At 42.2% G+C, this 15,620-nt stretch overlaps 1 protein-coding gene across 1 annotated transcript in view; it reads left to right on the top strand.

Annotated features, from left to right (window-relative positions):
* ALDH1A2 (aldehyde dehydrogenase 1 family member A2) overlaps positions 1 to 15,620 on the top strand; it is a 127,023-nt gene that overhangs the window by 101,100 nt on the left and 10,303 nt on the right. Inside the window, exons 8-10 of the mRNA XM_002717704.5 lie at positions 10,355 to 10,457; positions 12,930 to 13,114; positions 15,004 to 15,168. Of these exons, the coding sequence (XP_002717750.1) occupies positions 10,355 to 10,457; positions 12,930 to 13,114; positions 15,004 to 15,168 (453 nt within the window). The remainder of the gene's footprint in view (positions 1 to 10,354; positions 10,458 to 12,929; positions 13,115 to 15,003; positions 15,169 to 15,620) is intronic.

The raw sequence follows: 15,620 nt of genomic DNA, 5'->3' as shown, positions 1-15,620 counted from the left end.
GATCTAGCAAAAGACTTTCAATGTCCTGGGAATTCTGATGTGCAGCCAGTATTAGAGCCATAGAGATGAGGAAATTCAAGCCAAAGATAAGTAGGAGGAAAACTCAGGATTTCTCCTGCTAGTTGTAGCAAAGCTAAGCCTTGGGTATAGACATCCTAGAAATCTCAAGAAAAGTTGTCATGTTCCAACTCAATGATGCAATAAAGGTTACTGAAAATCTTATGTGTATATGGATACATGTAAAAAATAAATCAGAGTTTGTTCACTGACAAATTCAGTCTAATAGAGAAGACACCTGCCATACAAGTATAGTGAAAGAGTTATGTGCAAAGTACCATGGGATCAGAGGAGGAACGTCAAACCCTGGGGGAGGGTAGAGATGGAAAGCCAGCTAGCTTCTCAGACGGATAGCAGGGCAGGTCATGCAGATGAAGCAGCTTGTATGGAGCACAGAGGCGCCCAGGGAGTCGATGGAGTGTGCATTAGGAACACTGGGAAACATAGTGAATGGCTTTATTTTTTTATTTAATAAATATAAATTTCCAAAGTACAACTTTTGGATTATAGCGGCTTTTCCCCCCATAACCTCCCTCCCACCCACAACCATCCCATCTCCCGCTCCCTCTCCCATCCCATTCACATCAAGATTCGTTTTCAATTATCTTTATATACAGAAGATCAACTTAGTATATACTAAGGAAACATTTCAACAGTTTGCACCCACATGGAAACACAAAGTATAAAGTACTATTTGAGTACTAGTTATACCGTTAATTCACGTAGTACAATACGTTAAGGACAGAGATCCTACATGAGGAGTAAGTGCACAGTGACTCCTGTTGTTGATTTAACAATTGACACTCTTGTTTATGGCATCAGTAATCACCCTAGGCTCTTGTCATGAGCTGCCAAGGCTATGGAAGCCTCTTGAGTTCGCCAACTCCAATCTTATTTAGACAAGGTCATAGTCAAAGTGGAGGTTCTCTCCTCCCTTCAGAGAAAGGTACCTCCTTCTTTGATGGCCCTGTTCTTTCCACTGGGATCTCATTCACAGAGATCTTTCATTTAGGTTTTTTTGTTTGTTTGTTTGTTTGTTTTGCCAGAGTATCTTGGCTTTCCATGCCTGAAATACTCTCTTGGGGCTTTTTATAACCTGAAATTCATAGATAAAATTTTGAAATTGCTGCTAGCATATAAATTAGATGAACTACATAGATACCTTAATCTTGTTATTTTCGGGTGGACATCTGTTATTTATGCATATTTCAGAAAGACAAGAAATTCTCAATTTGCATGCTCTGGGCATTTCTATTTCCATCACAATTGGAAGCACAACAATGAAGATTAGGAATGGAAAGGAGGAAGGATAGAGTTAATGTTTGGGCTTTAAGAAATGAAAATATCTTGAGGAAAGCAGGCATCATCACTTAGTTTATTGAGATCTCTAATAGAGATTTATTTCTCTATTTTTAAAACATTGTCATATCTCTGAGAAGAAATTCACTCTTATATATGTAACTTAACTAATACATGAAATAACCCTGAAAAGGAATTCACCTTATATGAATAATTAACCAATAATAAAAATAAAAGTGTTGCCCAACTTTACAAGCTGTTGAGGGAGCAGCTGCGTTGAATAAAGAGGGCATGAAAAGCCTTTTGTGTTCTTTTTTGTCCTGTGTAACAAATTATTTTCCTTGTGAAGCACCAAATTACATTCCCCTAACTGCTGTATCACTGCGACCAGGATTTCAGTACATTGTGACTCTTCCAGGGCTACTCCTGATATCAATCTTGAAACCTATTCAGATGCACATGGGAGTCTGAGCTGACCTGTGCCAACATTCCTGCTGAGAATTAGCCCAGTTTCATTATGTGTGTGGGAGTCCCCAGTTCACCACCCTTGCCTGTTTAGGGTTCACAGCTACAACTGAGAGGCTCTGTAGGGGGTGAGGGCAGAGTTAAGAAACACATTTTAGGAACACCATGCTTTACTCTATCATAAGGAGCTCTGAAGGAAACCAAAAAGAGATCAGGGGTTTCTCTCATTCCATGCAGCTGTGGTGCACTTGTGAAAAGCTACTTCTCCTTTGGGCAAGAAAAACACGTAAGAACTGGGTCCCTACTCAGAGTTAACAGGGGCCCCAGGAATTCTTTATATGGTTTTTAACTTCTCCAATTAACCAGAATACTAGGGGACAGATTTGTTGCTTGGCCCCTGCTTTCATTCTGCAGATGAGGAAACTGAGACACTGGGGCAGGCGAAGCATCTTCCTAAATAGAGGGTTTGTTAGCATACAAACCAGAGTTTGTTGTACCTAGGTCTCTGACACTTGGGGGGCAAACCATGGCCCATAAATCTACATCTGTTTGTAATTAGCCAGGTTGTCAGCAATGGAGCAGGAGTGTGTGAGCATATTTTAAAATCTTTTCTGATTGAAAAAAAAAAAAGATTATAATGAACTCAAGATTGGGTCTCTGCACCTTTATCCTATTTAATCTTTCATATTATATACAGGATTTAGTTTCTCAACCTGTTCTTAATCATTGTTGTTTATTACAGATTGCTTATTTCATCACAGAAGGGCTTGGTTTTGTGATGTCTGTCCTTGTGCACTTGACTTTCAACCACTAGAAACCTGGCAGTATCCTTTATCTCATCGTGCATTTCTGCTTCACCTAGAAAGGGATTAAATATGTAGCATGAATCCTGAAGGAGCCTTCTTGCCCCTTTCCATATAAGAAGGGCTGGTCAGTCCCAGGCCTTTGTTTCATGTCTATAATTTGTTCTCTGACTTTCTTATCCCATAGGTGCTGACTTTAGAAGTCTGCACAGGATCAGTAAAAGTAATATTTTAGCTTGGTTTGCTTAGGACTTACTTATGTTGTAAGCAGACTTAGAATCACTTCTCACTGAACTCTGTGCTATTAAACATAATACCTGTGCCTATTTAGAACCCCCTATTTGGAGTCTATTCCCCTTTTCATCACCTCTTTCCCCTTCCTAATGATCATGAGGAGTGCTTCCCATTTAGGGCCACTTAACCTTGCCCCACTCCTAGGGAGAATTCATGAGTAGTGCTGTATTTTCCAAGGAGAACATCCTGGAAAGGTATCTGTCCTCTGATCCTGTAACTGATAATGGCTGTTGCACTGAATCCCAGTTCTGTGGGTCAGGACCAGAAACATCTGACTTGGGGTTATAGCAAGGCACTGAAAAACTATAGTGTAATCTGCTCAGAGCAAATAGTAAATTAGATCCAGGTTTTTTTTCTAAGTGAACTGCAAAGCCACACTTAATTGAGTACATGCTAAGTTTACCTGGGAGTCCTTTAAGCTGTGACTTCTTTGTCGGTGAGACATGATTCCTAGCATTGCACTTGGCAAATAGGAGAGTGGAGATGTGCATTGAATGGAGGAGATTGATGAAAACTGCAGTTTCCCAAGAGTGTCCTGTCCTGATGCCACACGTAGTTCTCCCGTGGCCTAACACATTCAGTTTTTTCTTGGGGCCAGGCTGCAACCTGACCTTCTTTTCAGGGATGAAGAGGAAAGGCATTATTCATCTGAGATTTGCCCTTCAGTGTTTATCACAAATTTGGTTTCTAAGGAAAGGCTGGCAAAGCACTGATGCAGGAAACATTCTTAGGTATTCTTCTCTGATGACCATACACTGAGTTAGACTTTGTGTAGTTACTGTAGCCATGAAAATAATCACTGGACAACATTCCTAGTGGCAAAAAATGATCAGCCCATAGAGAGGTCTGATGAATGTCAGGGAGCAGGGCTAGCAGAAATGTAATGCCAGCTGGACCAGAACTTTCTTACCAATCCCAAATATTTATTCAGCATCTTACTGTGTATAAAACACATAGTTTCTCCTTATTTTTTCTTGTTTATTAAATGTAACTATGAAGATGGAATATAGGCTTTGTAATCGATGACTTGTGAACATTATTTGTGCTACAGGAGATGATATTCCTACTCACTTTGAAATCAGTTTGGAATGTGGGGATAAGAACTGGGTGGTATTTGGCTCACAAAAGGTGCTCAGTTAGATTAAAAAAGAGAGAGAGAACAGACTGCTGGGTGGGAGGAAGGCAAGGAGGGGGAAGTAGCTTCAGGTTTGGGTCCTGGAGTAAGCCTGCAGAGAGTTCATAGGTTATGCCATTAAGCAGCTAGATAGCCTGCTTACATTCATTGATTTTTTTTTTAAACTGGTTTATTTATTTGAAAGGCAGAGTTACAAAGAGGCAGAGGCAGAGAGAGAGGTCTTCAATCTGCTGGTTCACTCCCCAGATGTCCGCAACGGCTGCAGCTGTGCTGGTTTGAAGCCAGGAGCCAGAAGCTTCTTCCAGGTCTCCCACGCGGGTGCAGGGGCCCAAGCACTTGGACCATCTTCTACTGCTTTCCCAAGCCATAGCAGAGAGCTGGATCAAAGTAGAACAGCCAGGAATCAAACCGGCACCCATATGGGATACCGGCACTGCAGGCGGCAGCTCTGCCCCATATGCCACAGTGCCAGCCCCCATTCATTGACTTTTACATTTCCCCATCTCTAAAGTAATACCTCTTTCATAGTTTTTTTTTAAGATTTATTTATTTATTTGAGAGAGAAAGTTACAGACAGGCATATAGAGAGACAGAGAGAAAGGTCTTCTATTGCTGGTTCACTCCCCAAATGGCCACAACTGCTGGAACTGGGCCAGGCCAAAGCCAGGAGCTTCTTCGAGGTCTCCCACACGGGTGCAGGGACCCAAGCACTTGGACCATGCTTTGCTGCGTTCCCAGGCCATAACAGAGAGCTGGATAGGAAGAACAGCCTGGACATGAACTGGCACCCAGATGGGATGCTGGTACCACAGGTGGTAGCCTACTACGCCACAGTGCCAGCTCTTCATAGGGTTTTTGAGAGACTTAAATGAGTGAATACCATAAATGCCTGGCAAAGATTGACTCAATAAATGTTAGTTTTTGAATATAGTGAATAGTATGAAGGCACTTTAAAGAGTTCATGAAAGAATAGAACTAAAAAATAAGTTTACTTTGGTGCAAAAATTTTAGTTCTGTTCATAATACACTTTTTCCATAAACCTTTTGGAGATTTCTTGTATGTTTATGAATTCCTATGATTGTTTTCTTTGAGAAAGTACTTGCCTTTTTATCTTCTTGGACTTTTAGGAGTCCAGTTAATATGGATTCCCCAGAATCCAGCCAAGCACTCTTATAAGTGCAGGCAGCTAAAGGTGACAGCACTCTGAGTGTCTGTCCCAGATGCTGGCATGAAGTTGACAGGTTGCTGCTTCCAGAATTGCCCATATATGAGATTCTCCATTCTTACTGGGGATCTCACACATTCCAGTCATTATTTTCATCTGACACTGTTTTGTCAGAATGGAGGGCCATATTCTCCTTGCCTGTGTGTATTCCTTTCTTCTCAGAGGAGAGAGAACATATTGCCTGAGAGTGGGGCCTTTTTTGCAACCCAGCTCCCAGATAATGCACTTGGGAAAGCAGTAGAGGATGGTACAAGTCCTTGGGCCTCTGCACTCACTTAGGAAACCCAGAAGAAGCTCCTGGCTTCTGGCTTTGGCTTGGCCCAGAGCTGGATGTTGCAGCCATCTGGGGAGTGAACCAGCAGATGGAAGATTTCTCTCTCTGTCTCTGTAACTGACTTTCAAATAAATAAATCTTTTTAAAAAAAAAAAATCATCACCTATACCAGTGTCATAAAAAAGAATGAAATCCTGTCACTTGCAACAAAATGGATGGAACTAAAGGGCATGATGTTAAGTGAAATAAGTCAGACACAGAAAGACATATGTGGGAGCTGAAAAACACCAAAATATGAACACAGAATGTTGATTACTAGAGGATGAGAAGGGTGGGATTAACAGAGGATTAAAAATAGGGAAAGTTGAGTATGGTTTATATGTTGTGATAATTATAAGATTTTAGGATGTTAAAAATAGGATAAACTAGATGTAGGGTATGTGGGAACTCTATGTACAACTCTGCAATTTCTGTTTTGTAAAGTTAAAACTATTCTGAATTTAAAAATAAAAAACAATATTCTTGGGGCCGGCGCTGTGGTGCAGCGGGTTAAAGCCCTGGCCTGAACTATTGGCATCCCATGTGGACGCCGGTTCTAGTCCCAGCTGCTCCTCTTCTGATCCAGCTCTCTGCTATGGCCTGGGATAGCAGTAGAAGCCCAAGTCCTTGGGCCCCTGCACCCGCATGGGAGACCCAGAAAAAACTCCTGATTCCTGGCTTTGGATCGGTGCAGCTCTGGCCGTTGTGGCCGTCTGGGGAGTGAACCAGTGGATGGAAGACCTCTCTCTCTCTCTCTGTCTCTACCTCTCTCTGTAACTCTGTCTTTCAAATAAATAAAATAAATCTTTTAAAAAAAAAAAAAACAATATTCCTGGGGCTGGTGCTATGGTGTAGTGGGTAAAGCCACCACCTGCAATGCCGGTATCCCTTATGGGTGCTGGTTTGAGTCCTGGCTGCTCTACTTCCAATCCAACTCTCTGCTATGGCCTGGGAAAGCAATGGAAGATGGCCCAAGTCCTTGGGCTCCTGCACCCTCCTGGGAGACCTGGAGGAAGCTCCTGGCTCCTGGCTTCAGATTGGTGCAGCTCCGGCCATTGCAGCCATTTGGGGAGTGAACCAGCAGATTGAAGAGCTCTCTCTCTGCCTCTGCCTCTGCCCCTGCCTCTGTATCTCTGTAAATCTGCCTTTCAATAAAATAAATAAATCTTAAAAAAAAATTCTTCTAACCTGTGAACTTAGGATGATTTTCCATTTTTTGTCTCCTCTTCAATTTCTTCCTTCAGTATTTTATAATTTTCCTTGTAGAGATACTTTACTTCCTCAGTTAAATTTATTGCTAAATATTTTATTCTTTGTAGCTACTGTGAATATAATTATTCTCTTGCTTTGTTTTTCCTGCAACTTCACTAAATTTATTTATTAGTTTTAAAAGTTTTTTGGTAGTCTTCAGGTTTTTGGGTATATAAAATTATTTAGTCTGCAGATTGGGATAATTTAACTTCCTTATTTCTGATTTGGGTGCCTAACTGCTCTGGCTAAGATCCTCAGTATTATGTTGGATAACAGTGGTGAGAGCAGACATTCTTTTGTTATTCTAAATCTTAAAGGAAATGGTCTTAGCTTCCTCCCATTCATTATGATGTAGGCCATGGATTTGTTATATATGATCTTTGTTGTGTTGAGGTTTGTTCTTTCTAACTTATTGCAAGCTTCTATCTTGAAGAGATGCTGCATCTTATCAAACACACTTTCCACGTGTTGAGATGATTTTTATTCTTCATTGTGTTAATGTATTGTATCACATTTATTAATTTGCATGTGTTGAGTCACTCTTGAATCCTTGGGATAAATCCCGTTTGATCGTGGTGTACAGTGTTTTTGATATGCTGCTGTTTAGTATTTATTAATTTGCATGTGTTGAGTCACTCTTGAATCCTTGGGATAAATCCCGTTTGATCGTGGTGTACAGTGTTTTTGATATGCTGCTGTTTAGTTTGCTGGTATTTTGTTGAGAGACTTTGCATCTATGTTCATCAGGTATATTAACCTAAAATTATCTCCTTTTTGTTGTCAGTTCTTGTCTAATTTTGGCATCAAGCTAATGATGGCCTCATAGAATGAGTTTTATTCAGATCTTTGGGAATAATTTTAGAAGACTTGGGATTACTTATTCCTTAAATGCTTTGCAGAATTCAGTAGTGAAGCCATCAGGTCCTGGACTTTACTTTGGTAAAGAATATGATTGATTAAGAATATCTAACTACTGCTCCAGTCCAATTACTAGTTACTGCCCTGTTTAGATTTTCTGTTTCTTCTTGAATCAACCTTGGTGGGTTTCATGTGACCAGGGATTTATCCACTTCTTGATTTTCTAATTTGTTAGTTATTTTTATGGTAGTTTCTTATGATTCTTTGTCTTTCTGTGGTATCAGTTATGGTGTCTCCTTTTTTCACCTACTTTTCTTCAGTTTTTTCTTTTTCTCTGTTAGCCCATTTATTACTTGTTATTATTTTAAAACATTCATTACTTATTGTTGTTACTGTATTTGAAAGGCAGAGAGAGAGAGGGAGAAAGAGAGAGCGAGAAACATGGAAACACAGAGAGATTCATCTGCAGATTTATGCTCCAAATGCCCACAAACCAGGGCAGGGTCAGGCCAAAGCCAGGAGTCCAAAACTCAGTCTGAGTCTCCCATTTGGGTGACAGGGACTCAAATAATTGAGCCATCACCTGTTGTCTCCCAGGATGAACACTAACAGGAAGCTAGAATGGAAACTGGAACTTGGGCTTGAACCCAGACACTAACATGGGATGTGGCTGCCCGAGTGGCAGCTTAATTGCTATAGCAAACGCCCACCCCCAGAGCCTTTTCTTTTAACTGCCTGAGAAGTTATTAGTTTTACTTGAGGATCTCAACAAGAAGCTGGAGGAGCTGAACATAAATTTATCATTTATCTTCTCTAGGCTTTATAAATATTTAGTTTAAAATTAGAATTCTGGGCACAACTAGCATTTTTCATCTCAACAAGAACAAACTGCCTCAACAAGCTGTTTGCTGGCTTAACATTTTCCAATAAGCAGTCTCTGCTCTACAGTAGAGAAACACCATGTTACAAGTCAGATCTCAGGGAGCAGTTGCTAAGACAGAGTTCGGCATTCAGGGCATTGATTAAAGATTTCTGCTGAAGGAGAGTGGCACTAGAAGTAAACTTGCTGCGAGAGCTGGACACAGTCTTGGCGACCATGTGGAGTGTAGCAAAGCACACGGGGCTTCTCAGAGCTGCCCCGCAAGAAAGGAAGTAGATGAGAGCCACTTGGGAGAGCAAACCCTTGAGCAAGGCAGAGCCTTCCAGCTGAGGCCGGCCCTGAGAGACTGGGTAGCTCCAGGCCTTCTGATAGCATTCTCACCACTGAGGCTATGAGTTCTGTGCACAGGTACTCCACATGGTGCATTCTTTTGTTAATGGTAGATAGCTCTTAAATTTTTTTATTTATCTGGAAGGTAGAATGACAGAGAGGAGAGAGAGAGAGAGAGATCTTCTATGTGCTGGTTCACTCTCTTAAGTGCCCGAAACAGCCAGGACCAGGGCAGGCTGAAGCCAGCAGTCAGGACCTCCATCTGGGTCTCCCACATGGATGACAGGACCCCAAGTACTTGTGCCATCATTTGCTGACCCCACCACCACCGGGGTGTATTTCCAAGATGTTGCATTAGAAGCAGAGAATCAGGCCCTCTGATATGGGATGTGGTTGTCCCAAGCCAGCACCACAACACCATTCTATGTTACCACAACACCCACCCCCTATATAGTATATTCTTGTTTCCATTTTGTCACTTTGAATTTTATCCTAAATGCTGAGCCTACTCAATGGCAAATGTTTTTCCGAAGTCAGTCTCCTGTTTGCTTTTCTTCTAGATAAGTGAGCATTTCCAATTTTATATGAGCAGAGAAAAGATCCTTAGCAACCTAGAATTCTAGGCAGAGCCAATGGTGTAATACTGATCATCTCTTTGGACTTTATGATAAAACTCATACTTGAATTTCTAGACATACATGAACAATTTCTTTCACCCTTATCATGTCTTAAAAGGAGAGCCGGTTAACTTTGCTCCTGGAAGCCGGAGTCCAAAGTTATTGGCTACAATGTGATGGAATTCCCTAGTTACGTTTTGCTTGCTTTTAGAGAAATCTTTCAATGTTCAAGATTTGATATTTTTAAAAATTATTTATTTTATGTATTTGAAAGACAGAGTGACAGAGGAGAGACAGAGATCTTCCACCCACTGGTTTACTTCCCAAATGGCTGCAGTGGCCAGGGCTGATTCAGGCCAAAGCCAAGAGCTTGGAACTCTGGGTTTCCCACATGGGAAGCAGGACGCAAGTACTTGGGCCACCTTTCATTGCTTTTCTAGACTCATTAGCAGGAAACCAGATCAGAAGTACAGCAGCCAAGACTCAAACTGGCGCTCCGATACTGTATACTGACATTGCAAGTGGCAGCTTAACCTGCTGCGTCACAATGCCAGCCCCCAGGGTACCACTCCCTTTGTTTTGTACCTCCCATCACAAAATTAGAGTAATTCTCTGATTTACTTTAGCATGGTTATTGAAATATACCCCAGCTGATGTATCTTGTCCTCCGTACTGGGCACAAGAGCTGTCCCTGTGCCATTCAGTGGGTGAGTTTCCTGTTAGAATCAGTTACTGCTGCCTCCCATTGCTGCCCAGAGCTGACTTTTGCCACAGACCATCTCAACTTCAAGGTGTGCGAAACCTTTCTTCATTTATTTTCTTTTAGGTTGGAAAGCTTATTCAAGAAGCAGCAGGAAGAAGTAATTTGAAGAGAGTAACTCTGGAACTTGGAGGGAAAAGTCCTAATATTATTTTTGCAGATGCCGATTGTAAGTCAACAACCAATCTCATATATGAGAGTACTTCAAAAAGTTCATAGAAAATGGAATTAAAAGATAAATTCATTTTGGCACAAAAATGTAAATCTGTGCATAGGGATGAGGGGTAGTTTAAAAGCTCATTGAAAAATGTATTATGAAAGAACTAGGCATAGATTTTAGAAAATTTTTACACCAAAATATACATTTTTATTTCCATTTTTTTCAAGAGTCCTATTATGTCCCAGCATACTACTTTTCAATGATCTCTTTGAAACTCAGTTTTAAATATTTATCATTTATTTTTAATTTTTAAGAGATTTATTCAAAAGAGTGAGAAAGGTAGACAGAGTGAGAGGGAGACAGATCCTTCATCTACTGACTTACCTCCCAAATGCCTTCAACAACCAGCACTGGGCCATTCTGAAGCCAGGAGCCAGGAATTCCATCCAGGTCTCCTCTAAGTGGGTGGCAGGGACTCAAGAACCCAAACCATCATCCACTGCCTTTGAAGGTGCATTAGCAAGAAGCTGAATTGGAAGCAGAGTACCTGGGACTTAAACTGGTTCTCTGAAATGGGATGTGGGCTTCCCACGTGATGGCTTAATTCTGTTTATTTGAGACAGAGATGGGGGGACAGAGAGAATTCCATCTGCAAGTTTGCTCCTAAAATAATTGCAACAGCTGTGGCTGGACTGGGCTGAATCTGGCAGCTGGGAACCCAGTCCAGGTCTCCCATGTGGATAGCAGGGACTTAATTACTTGAGCCATCACCACTGACTACAAGGACCTGCATTAGGGAGATGCTGGAATCAGGAGCTGGAGCTTGGAGTCAAACCCAGGTATTCCAATGTGGGATACAGATATCTTAACCATTAGGCTATAAACACCTTCCCCTGTATTTCCATTTTTGCAAGGACGTGGGAAAAAGATATTTGATGCTAAGGTCAGTCAAGATGATTTCCTTCTGAGGAGAAAATATCTAATACTGGAGAAAGAGCACTTACCAATTTATAGATGAACAGTTTGTTCCTTAGACACTATTGAGCCATTTTTGATTCTGTGATGTTGTAGAACAGGGTACCAAAAATTAAGGTTTGGTCAGTGGTGTATAGTGGAAAGAGCAATGGTCCAAGCCTCCAGACACCGGAAGTATAATCTTTCTACCTGCATTCAAGAAATCTAAAACTTCTCAATGTGCCTGGAGCTGGTAGATCACTAAAGCAAAACAAAACAAAACAAAACAAAACAAAAAAACAACTTCACTAGCTCTGCAAGGATTGTCACAATGCTCCCAATGCTTTCTCTGTTTAGTCTTCCCAACCCCTCTTTTCTGCTGCTATGACTGTCATTTAGGAAAACAACACAGTTGATTCACTTCTGTCATAATAGTCCTGAACCTGAGATGATTGCACCTTATCAGTAGGATTTCACAGAGAGGTGAAGCAGTGAACTAGGAAACCTCGTGTCTCCAGGAAGGATGCCCTCTGCTCTGTTCTGCACAGATGTGGTCCTTCTGCTTTGAAAAGCTCTCCAAAGAATGAAATTCCAAAGTCTGATTAAGTCCTTCTTTTTCTCCCTTACATCCTACCAGTCAGATCTACTTTCCCAGTGTCTCCACTAAAAAGATCAGAGAGCAGAGTGCTTGAATTAGCTTTATACTGTGTGTCAGGGGAATCAGAATTCTCTTGAAGAGTAGGTATTCCATTGGCATGATGATTGATTGATTGATTGATATGTTCAGTCAGTCAACTAGAACATGCCAGATTTAGTCACATTATCTTGAAATGTAAAGAAAGGAAATGACAACATACGCTGTTATATAGTTCCATGCCAGTATACAAGAAATACAGTGTCTTCAAAAAAGACCTGCTGATGTTGCAATTTAATTACCAAAACATCGATTAAACATGTAGCTGCAGGGCCCTATAGCTGAGGGGTTGCAGGTAGGCAGTTCACAGGTCTGTTACAGAATACAGCCATGTTTACCTGTTTAAACATTATGCCGTGCTTAAAAAACAAAAAACCTGCCCATTCAAAAGATGTCTGGATTTTCGTAAGACTGGAAAGATCTAGGCATATATTCAGGCCTAGTGATAGCCAAATGTGGAGGCTTCCTCCCTTAGTTTCTCCATCACATTGCTTCCTCACATGACAGATTCATAGCTTTATGTTATCTGCCTGACCCATTTACATGCTGGGATTTGAGATGACTGTTATAGATGATGTTGTCCAATCCCTCTGTTTCTGGAACAAGAAACCTTAAAGCAGAGAAGTTATCAAAGTTCACCTAGCACGTGCTGTCAGAGACTAGTTAGAACTAAGCTGCGTTCCCAATTCAGGGCTATGCATTCACTGGTGCTCTCCACGGTGAGCCCAACATCCTACCTGGGACTCTGGAGATGGGGAAGGTGGCTTCCTACCCTGTTTCCCCAGCCGCTGCGTAGCAGGCAGTGTTGAGAGCATGGCTGTTTCCTCTTGCAGTGGACTATGCCGTGGAGCAGGCACACCAGGGTGTGTTCTTCAACCAAGGCCAGTGCTGCACTGCAGGATCACGCATCTTTGTGGAGGAGTCCATCTACGAGGAATTTGTGAGAAGAAGCGTGGAGCGGGCCAAGAGGCGCATAGTGGGAAGTCCCTTTGACCCCACCACTGAGCAGGGTCCTCAGGTAGACAAATCCTAAAGATTCCCTTTGTTACTTAATCTCTGGCTAGTACAGATAGTGAACACTGGAGTGGGACCCAATCAAGCAACATCTTCCTTTTTCTGCTGCCTCCTTCTTCTTCCTTGTCTGCATGGCTAGAAACATAGCCATTGATAGTGCTTATTTCTTATGCTGCTTTTCCCCTTTCTAATGTTAACTCCGAAGACCTATGGGATTGGAGTTGCCTTAAGGATACTTTGAATTTGGGGGCCAAGTTGAAGTCTCTCAGTTCTAAAGAAAGCTCTGGGCATGACAAAATGGATCTTTACCATAGAACCTATTCCCAGTCCTTCTAACCGCTGAACTAGAAGACATGCCTACAGATGCCATAGTCAGGATGGTGGTTAGCTCTCCTTCCCAGTGTCATTTGGCCTTTCACTAGCTGCCAAGGATTATCCTTAACAGCCTGCTCTAGTCTAGAGAGATCACTTTGTCCATGTGAGGGAAATGAAGGACTGGCTGACTGTCCCCTTTGCAGTGTGGTTCTCTCTTATGTTCCATGTGCTGGAGTGGGGTTGATAGGGCCACCCATGTCCCTTATGAGAAGCCAGGCTGCCTTTTTAAAAAGATCTATTTATTTATTTATTCAAAAAGAAGAGTTACAGAGAGAGAAAGTGAAAGAGAGACAGAGAAAGAGAGATCTTGCACCCACTGGTTCACTCCCCAAATGGCTACAATGGCCAGAGCTTGGCCAGGCCAAAGCCAGGAACCAGGAGCTTCTTCCAGGTCTACCTTGTGGGTGCAGGGGCCCAAGGACTTAGGCCATCTTCCACTGCTTTCCCAGGTGCATTAACAGAGTTGGATCAGAAGCAGAGCAGCTGGGACTTGAACAGGCCCCAAATGGATGCCAGCACTGCAAGCCACAGCTGTGCCACAGCACCGGCTCCCTCCCACTATGGCACAGCTCCAGCCTCCAGGCTGCCCCTCTTAAGCATTAGGCCACAATCTAGGCATATTTGCAAATAGAATTTGACTTTAACTGTATAGACAGGGCCTTCAGATTTGTAAAGGGAGGTCTAGACAGGCTCTCCCCTGAGTCAGTAGAACCCGAGTTTCCCTGATGAAGGACAACATGTCCTCAGTTGTAGTAAAGACAGATGTCCTGGCTTAGCAGCTCAAACTCCAGTGAATGTAGGTTCTTACATTATCTATTATAATTGAATTGTAGGCCGGCACTGTGGCATACTTGGCTAATCCTCCACCTGCAGCTTCAACACCCCGGGTTCTAGTCCCAGTTGGGGCGCAGGATTCTGTCCCGGTTGCTCCTCTTCCAGTCCAGCTCTCTGCTGTGGCCCAGGAAGGCAGTGGAGGATGGCCCAAGTGCTTGGGCCCTGCACCCACATGGGAGACCAGGAGGAAGCACCTGGCTTCTGGGCTTTGGATTGGCACAGTGCGCCAGCCGTGGCAGCCATTTGCAGGGGTGAACCAACAGAAGGAAGACCTTTTTCTCTGTCTCTCTCTCTCTGTCTAACTCTGCCTGTCAAAAAAAAAAAAAATTGAATTGTAATAGTTTTGAGGGACAAGATTGACTTTATTCTCTGGACTAGGAAGCTCATCCTTACACCTTATGCTTAATCCTTTCCTCTAAAGGTGTAATAGGAATGTCTTTAAATATATAAACTGAATAGGATTGGGTGTGTGGCACTATCCGAGAGGCTGTATACTAACTTATCTATTGTTTCCATATCAATATCAGTACAACTTACTAACTTGCTAAATGGCAGAAGGCCCTTTTCCTCATATCAACCATGAATAAATTTTGAAACATTTTCATAATCTTCATCTCTTGGACATACTTATTTCTATCTTCATAGAAGCTTTTACTTAGACTCATTAGGTAATTTCTCCCACAGATTGATAAGAAACAATACAACAAGATCTTGGAACTCATCCAGAGTGGTGTGGCCGAGGGTGCCAAGCTGGAATGTGGAGGCAAAGGACTGGGCCGAAAGGGGTTTTTCATTGAACCTACGGTGTTTTCCAATGTCACTGATGACATGCGGATTGCAAAGGAAGAGGTGACAGACACACTGTTCTTAGAAAAGTGCATCTTTCTTGGGATAATTTCAGTGTGTTACTAATTGATGGAACTGGAGTTTTAGCTCTTTACATTTAACATTAATCTGGGGATATGAAGATCCCAGTTTCAAGCAAGCAAGCTGGATGGAGGCCAGATGATGTGTAATATAATTGTGATTAGTATTAGTCAAGAGGACAATCGTAATGGTCAGTCATTGGCCCCTCTGGTACACTGACAACAGTCCAGTTTCCCCAAATATATGGTCACTAGGCTGTTAACCAAGAACCAGAAAACATCCATACATCCTTATGTCAGTGTAGGTGAGGTACCAGGAGCAGGTCAGCCAACAATCATGAGTGCAGAGTCTCAGTCCTAGAACAGTGTTTGGTGGTGTTGGGAGGTAGGGAGCAGTCTTGGAGAAAGCCACTGCCTCTTCAGTACCTAAAGAAC

Source organism: Oryctolagus cuniculus, chromosome 12, assembly GCF_964237555.1.
Source record: "Oryctolagus cuniculus chromosome 12, mOryCun1.1, whole genome shotgun sequence".
Taxonomy (NCBI): domain Eukaryota; kingdom Metazoa; phylum Chordata; class Mammalia; order Lagomorpha; family Leporidae; genus Oryctolagus; species Oryctolagus cuniculus.
Note: the sequence above shows the minus strand (reverse complement) of the source record. Positions and strands in the feature narration are given on the sequence as shown.